Raw genomic sequence first — 8,641 nt, 5'->3', positions numbered from 1 at the left:
AATTAAGAACCTGTTGTTCGCGTTTGAGGTCTTGGGAGGGTTTGATCCAGAGAAAGTAAGCTAGGGTTCCGGCGACAACCCAAGAAGCAAGGTTGGTTCCGCCTCTTAAACCTCCTAATGAATTGTTTACGAAGGACCTTGCGTTGCCCAATGTTCTTCTCCAACTGCTCGACATTTTATTTTATTTTAATAATAACGAAATTTAGATCAAGCAGAGATTTGTCGATTAAAAATGTGAGCAGAGTCGGCGCCCAACCTTAAGAGGCTTTCTAAAAAACCAAATTTTAAGGTTTCGTATTTTTTTCAAAATTCTTTATTTAATATAAAGATTTCAAAAAATATATATTTAATAAAAAAGAATTACATTCTAATATTTTTTATATTAAATTGATAATATTTTATATAAATTAAATAAAATATTTTATTTTTATTGTAAATTATTTAATATTTTTCTTATTACAAGTAAATTGACTAATGAAATATAGTAGATATAATAGAAATATTAGTTATAAATTGAAAAATCATGAGACAAGTATTGAACATATTACTACATGAGTTATTTTTTTATAAATTAGGAGTGGTACAACGTATACACACGATTCTTTTTTTATTAAAAGACAGAAAATGGTAGAACAGTTGAAATATCTTATTTTATTTTTTGAAAAATATAGAGTAAATAGATTTAAAAATGTCATTAATTCTTATTAAGAAGTTTTTATAGTTATTAAATAAAATTTTAATAATTTATTTATTAACTTTTGAAAAATGTATCGTCTAATAATTTCGCTTTAAGCCTCATAATGTTTTGTATCAGTTCTGGTTGTGTGTTGAGTGTGAGGGTTCGTTCGGTTGCAATTAGCAAGTGAACAATTTGTGAACCAACCTTTTCGACAAACAAGTGTTCTTAATAAAAAAGTAAAAAAAAATAATCTCTTAAACAAAATTGTCAATAAAATTTTATCATTTTAAACATACATTTGTAAATAATTGTAATCATATATGAATTAACTGTTGACAAACTAATTCATTAAATATTTAAATTCTATAGGAAAATTAGTTAAAGTTGTGATGACATTAATACATGATCAACGTAAAGAGATCATATATTTAATTAATATCTCATATTATACTAGTTAACGATAAAAATTTAAATATGAACTATTTTTGTTAATATTTTAAAATTTTATGATGTATTTGTCAATCTTCAAAATCCACGACCACCTTTATCGAAGTTTACAATTTCAAAAACTAATTTACATTTTTTTTTTATACATTAATATTTTCGTATACACAGCATATATTAATCACTTAAATCAGATAAAAGTATAGCATACAACAAAACTCTTCTTTAAAAGTTAACAAAATTAGATCCCAAAAATGAATTTAAATCTAATAAAATAAAATATTTAGTTTATATATATAATTAATATAGTAAATTTTAAAAATTTACATATTATTTATATAACATAAATCTTTAATTCAACAGTAAATTTTTTAAAATATACACTTAGTAAATATTTATGAGCAGACAAATTAAATTTTTATTTACATAAATATATAAAAGTTATAAGATTTATAAAATTATCTCATTTAATATATATATATACATATAATAAGATTTTAATTACTATACACTAATATAGTATATTGACAGTATATCATAATCATTCATAATTATAATTTTTAATATACTTTACAATAAAAATGAAAAAACAAACAATTTAATAGTTGAAATTAACTACCAATATAAAAGACGTTTAATAATAATATAAACGTGCTTTTCTATAAAACTTTTGACCCTGTTGGGTGAGTAATTTATAGAGTTGTCCCTTGGTCCAATACAATTCATTAAGCCAAAATGTGTAAAATGGGCTGATCATGCCAATTCATTTACTATTAGGCTATGAATTTACAAAGCCCACTCATGTACAAGTTAGCATGCCAGTAAATCAAACTTACAATTCTTTATATGGAAATTAACAAGTTTACGTATTGACATACAATTTATAAAATATATAAATTTTCACTTTTTTTTTCACATTGTATTATACATTTTATTAAATAAAATTTAAAAAGGGTAATTGTGGAATCGATTGATGTGTTAAGAGCTAAATGATTGTTAGTGCCATAATACTTTAAATTTTTAGTACATGTAATTTCATCATATTTAAATGATATTTTTTATTTTTATTTTTTTATGGCTCTCTGAATATGTGAAAAGTGATATTTCGTCTTCTACCATCTTACACATGCTCAGTCATTCGATATTCATTTCGTCAGAGAACAACAACAGCACAGTCAACCCTCATTTTACAACCATCATGACACATAGTCTCTTGTTAACAACGAGTTCCTGATAATTTAGTTTATGTCATTTTTTACTCTTCGTTTACACTCAATATGACCCCCGTGAAGTTTTTCACATGTCACTCAAGGAATCTTTATTTCACCGTTTTGCAACTAGCGAATGACACTCTTGTCAACATTAATTGTTGAATTATGTGAGACTAATCAATTCATTGATCATATTGGTGTTGCGAGCAAGGAGTTCATTGATTTGAAAAAACATTTGAAATTAATATTTTTGGGGAACTCACCATTGTCGAGATGAATGACTTAGACAATACCCCTTGGTGCAATTTCAATTAAATTGCATAAAATTTAATATTTAATGAACAACAACTGGGCTTTAAGGAAAATTTTGAAACCTAAGTTGTGAATCAATTGGTAACAACATCAATCATAGAAGTGGCAAAATTATACCATTCATCCAATCCATCCACCTATTAATTCATCCAATCCATCCACATAACTAAAAATGAGTTGATTGATTAGATTCAATCAATTTAATAATACGGATGAAATCTAATCCATCCATCCACTTTTAAAATTCAATGGATTACGTACGTTTTCGAATTAGATCCAATATGTTACATTTATTTATTATAAAATAGATACCTTTAATTCTTTTAGGAAAAGTAGATACCTTCAATAGATTATTTTGCTGGTTTGTAATCTTTGACAAAGTATTTATTTTTATGTTTAAAGAAAAAAGAAATTTTCTGAAAATAATTTTATTTATAATTTTAAAAATCTGGATTTTATTTTTTTGGCAACAAAACTGGAAGGATTTTAAAAATCAGTTTTTGTTTCAATTTAGAATAAGTAATTTGTTTTAAAATAAAAAAAATTTAATTTTTTTTATTATTAATCTAATAATTAATAATACTAAAATTGGAGACGATTGATCATCGAAATTATATGAATTATCTTAACTCTGTTAACCACCGTCAAAAACTTTACTAGTATTTTATTGAAGAGATCGAAATTTCAACTTCGACACACTATTGTCACTCCCTACTATCTATTTAATAATTAATAATAAATACTACGTAAACTTTATGATCTAAAAATTATTTTTTTGTATTGTGCACCATTTAACTTACTTATACACCTTAGCAATAACTTGTATAATACGTTGGAGCACACAAACCATAATAAAAAGCGGGCAAATAATATTAATATAAAAAAAAAAGAAGAAATAATTATATTTTGAAGTTATTTATTTATACCATGAAGATTGCATGATAATAAATTTAACAAAAGAGAACACACAACAAATAGTACAAAAAATTAAAAGAGAAAGTAGGTTAAAAAAAATAATGGATTGACTTCTACGTGTCTTTACTCTTTTATTTTATTGACTTTGAAAATGCTATACCAAATAAAAACATGAAAGAAAAAAAAAACTCAAATAATGTATTCAACGGTTTCGCGAAGTGGTCTGAGACAATAATTTAAATTTAAGGTTCAGACGATCTTTTAGAGTAAATTATAGGCAACAAAAATATATTATAAATTTGAAGAAAGATAATTGAAAAAAATAATATACATATTTATGAATTTCTCTTTTTAAATATTTGATAACGGTGTTGTAAATGGTGAAACTTGTGTAACAAAATGTAAACGTTGAAAAGATAAATAATTTAAAATGGACAGGTATAATATGTAAAATAGAAATAAAAGTGAAGATTGAAAATAATAGAAGGTGAAGAGACAAAACAAAAAAGACATTACTAAAGAAAAAAATAGAAATAAAGGCAAACAATATCTTAAAGTATAAAAATTTACAAAATTTTTATATAGAAATTTAATAATTTTTATATGTAATAATAATAAAGATAAAGATTATAAAACACGATTTTTAAACTCGTTTGCAATTTAAATCCTAGAAAAAATACAATAGAAATTTTTTTTTAAAGACAGATCACGTGTAAAAGGTCTTGATTTTATCAGGAGTTTTGTACCGTGCATCCCCCACCTATTCCTTCCACCCCCATTTTAATGGAAGAGACTATATTACCCTTTTACAATTGGATAAAACAATAAAAAAAAATTATCACTCCATTCCACACACCTCCCTTCGAAAGTTACAAAGTATACCATATTAATCGACAATTTTAAACATTCAAAATATTAAAAAGTAAAATTTATTGACATTTTCGAAACTTTGGTTAAACATGAAAGTTTCGAAACTTTAATTTCCAGAGGATTTTGAAAACTTGGATAAATTTGAAATATTTGAAACACAATTTTCCAGAATTCATACAAAATTTCGAGAGTTTTGATGATTTCTAAATCTTCGAAACAAGTTTTTTTTTTTTCCAGAATTCATAAAAACCTTCGAAACTTTTGTTGAACTTGAAATATTCCAAATACAATATTCGAACATTTGCAAATATTCGAAATGCAACAATTTCGAAAGTTTCATATTTTCGAAACAAGTCAATTTCGAAAGTTTTGATTGATGGGAAATGTTCGAAATGTAAATTTTTTTATTAGTAATAAATTAATAGTAATAAATAGTAATACATTTATATTAATAAATTAATGGTAATAAATTTGATATCTAATTTTAGAAGTTTAAGTAATTTAAAAAAAAATGAAAATTTCGAAACTTCTGAAATTTTCGAAAATGAATTACTTCGAAGGTTTGAAATTTTTGAAGTATATGTGTTTCGGAAGTTTCAAATTCATCCAAACTTTCCAGAAAAATACACTTCAAAAATTTCATATTCATCCAAAATTTCAAAAATTTCTGGAATATTTCACTTCGAAATTTTGGTATTTTTCCAAAATTTCGAAATTAGTAATTTTTTCTGTATAATTACATTTTGAAAGTTTGCAATTTCACAAAATTTTCGAATAAATCAAAATACTTATTTGGTATTATTTCGAAAGTTTAAAATTTTTGAAAATTAAGAAATCTTTTATAATTTTCGAAAGTGGGGTGGGAAATTAAAATGATAATTTTTTCTATAATTTTATACAAATTAAACAAAGGCAAAATTATATTAAAAAAAATTTGGAGAGGTGGGAAGTAAAATGGTAGGGTCCACGGTAAAAAAAAACCTTTTTTCAGCGTGGCCTAAACACTAATGGGCTAGTATGCCTTGAAACCCAATGGATAGTGCCAGCTCGATCCAAATATTCACTAATTAATACTTTTTTAAAATAATATTTTAATTAGAGATGTTTTGGGACGTGGTTTGAATAAATTATGAAATAAAAATGTATTTAATCTAAAAAATTTAAATATTCGCGGTTTAATTTTACTTATATGACAATTAAAAAAAATCTTATGTTTAAACTGAACCTGTTTATTATAAATTTACTTTAAAGTAATAAGTTTAAAACAAAATATAACATTTAATATATGGAAAGTTAATATTGATTGGTTATGTTAGAAATACATACAATTGTAAACAAATATATGAAATTAAATAAATAAAAATTATTAGGATATAACTAATAAATAACATAGTAATGCAATATCTATTACTATTAAATAAAATATTAAAATTTATACATATGCAATTTGGTTTGGTTTAATTCCGTTTTAAAGATTGAATCTGAAATTTAATCAGATGCGAGCAGTTTCGTAAGAAAAATATTTAAATACATCTAATAAGTTTTTATTTTGTGCAATTTTTGGTTTTTTTTTAATCAATTTATGATTTTTTTATTGATTTTGATGTGGACACTTTACTTTTAATTACTACATTTTTTTTTCAATTGTATACTCTAATTAATACTATTTGCATTATTTTTAATAAAAAATTTATACTTTACATTAATAGTAATGGTGAATACATGAAAAATGTATTTAAATTAAAAAAATAATTCTCTCTTTTTATTATTATTTTTTATTTATTTATTTAAAATGTTCAATTGAATCACTAATTACGGGACAAATGAAATATATAATATAGGCAAAAATACACTTATATTCTTTTAAGTTTAATTAAATTTATTTTATCTTAATTTAGTTATTTAAATTACATTATATTTGGTTTATTTTATTTAAATTTATTATTAGGATATAACTAATAAATAACATAGTAATGCAATATCTATTACTATTAAATAAAATATTAAAATTTATACATATGCAATTTGGTTTGATTTAATTTCGTTTTAAAGATTGAATCTGAAATTTAATCAGATGCGAGCAGTTTCGTAAGAAAAATATTTAAATACATCTAATAATTTTTTATTTTGTGCAATTTTTGGTTTTCTTTAATCAATTTACAATTTTTTTATTGGTTTTGATGTGGACACTTTACTTTTAATTACTACATTTTTTTTTTTCAATTATATACTCTAATTAATACTATTTGCATTATTTTTAATAAAAAATTTATACTTTACATTAATAGTAATGGTGAATACACGAAAAATATATTTAAATTAAAAAAATAATTCTCTCTTTTTATTATTATTTTTTATTTATTATTTAAAATGTTCAGTTGAGTCACTAATTACGGAACAAATAAAATATTTAATATAGGCAAAAATACACTTATATTCTTTTAAGTTTAATTAAATTTATTTTATCTTAATTTGGTTATTTAAATTACATTATATTTGCACAATTGGTCATTTATTTCAATTTCGACAACAATTTGTTCAATCGATTTTTTTTTATCATTTGAAACTCTACCAATATTGTAACAATATGTCATTCATATTAATCATTCAAAAAATATTTATAAATGATATATATTTATTGATTTTCTCTACAATTTAAATACATGTATAACCTTAAAAACAAAGTAACAAAAGTCAATCAACATAATCAATGTATTTAACTTTATTCACATGAAAATTAGTAGTTTAGGAAATCAAATTTGTTGTGATGTTTCAATTAAATATTTACACTTTATGAAAATAATTTGAGAAAATTTGAAAGTTTGAAGGACTATTTACATAATTTAATATTTCTTAAAAGCTAATAGTACAAATGAATATAACTTAATGGATTGAATCAAAAAAAAAAAAAAACTTAAAAGATTTAAACAAATATTGAATTAAACTTAAAATAATTAAATATATATTTTTGTCTACAGTATAATATGGATTAATTATTCTAAATTGATCAACTTATTTTATATAATAAAGTGAATAATATCGACAATTAATAAATAAATCAATAATTAGTATTACATGTACAAACATAATTAATTACATATGTTTATAATATTAATCATTTATTTGTTCACTCAATTAACTTGTCACTTAGACTCTCTTTAGATTGATGAGATAAAGTGAAATGAAATTGATATAATAGTGACTAATGGTGTTTAATTGTTCAATTTTTTATAAAAATGAATTAAATAGAGTGAAATATGATAGAATTCGTTCCATTTTATTCCATCATATTCCTTTATTTCCCCCTCTACTTTGGGGTGTATATATTCCATTTTGTCATCAAATAACCAAGCAATAAAATAGATATAATATTATGGTCAGCTTCACTGATGTCCACTCCACTCAATTAAATTTATTTTATCTTAATTTAGTTATTTAAATTACATTATATTTGGTTTATTTTATTTAAATTTATTATTAGGATATAACTAATAAATAACATAGTAATGCAATATCTATTACTATTAAATAAAATATTAAAATTTATACATATGCAATTTGGTTTGATTTAATTTCGTTTTAAAGATTGAATCTGAAATTTAATCAGATGCGAGCAGTTTCGTAAGAAAAATATTTAAATACATCTAATAATTTTTTATTTTGTGCAATTTTTGGTTTTCTTTAATCAATTTACAATTTTTTTATTGGTTTTGATGTGGACACTTTACTTTTAATTACTACATTTTTTTTTTTCAATTATATACTCTAATTAATACTATTTGCATTATTTTTAATAAAAAATTTATACTTTACATTAATAGTAATGGTGAATACACGAAAAATATATTTAAATTAAAAAAATAATTCTCTCTTTTTATTATTATTTTTTATTTATTATTTAAAATGTTCAGTTGAGTCACTAATTACGGAACAAATAAAATATTTAATATAGGCAAAAATACACTTATATTCTTTTAAGTTTAATTAAATTTATTTTATCTTAATTTGGTTATTTAAATTACATTATATTTGCACAATTGGTCATTTATTTCAATTTCGACAACAATTTGTTCAATCGATTTTTTTTTATCATTTGAAACTCTACCAATATTGTAACAATATGTCATTCATATTAATCATTCAAAAAATATTTATAAATGATATATATTTATTGATTTTCTCTACAATTTAAATACATGTATAACCTTAA

The 8,641-nt window shown here is 22.0% G+C and overlaps 1 protein-coding gene across 1 annotated transcript in view; it reads right to left on the bottom strand.

Moving 5' to 3' along the window:
* Positions 1-272, bottom strand: part of LOC101498951 (uncharacterized) — a 3,332-nt gene extending 3,060 nt beyond the window's left edge. Inside the window, exon 1 of the mRNA XM_004500769.4 lies at positions 11-272. Coding sequence (XP_004500826.1) covers positions 11-175 — 165 coding nt within the window. The 5' untranslated portion in view covers positions 176-272. The remainder of the gene's footprint in view (positions 1-10) is intronic.
* Positions 273-8,641: the final 8,369 nt, after the last annotated feature.

The sequence above is a fragment of the Cicer arietinum genome, chromosome 5, assembly GCF_000331145.2.
Source record: "Cicer arietinum cultivar CDC Frontier isolate Library 1 chromosome 5, Cicar.CDCFrontier_v2.0, whole genome shotgun sequence".
Taxonomy (NCBI): Eukaryota; Viridiplantae; Streptophyta; class Magnoliopsida; order Fabales; family Fabaceae; genus Cicer; species Cicer arietinum.
The sequence above is the reverse complement of the archived record's forward strand: the minus strand, read 5'-3'. Positions and strand labels throughout refer to the sequence as shown.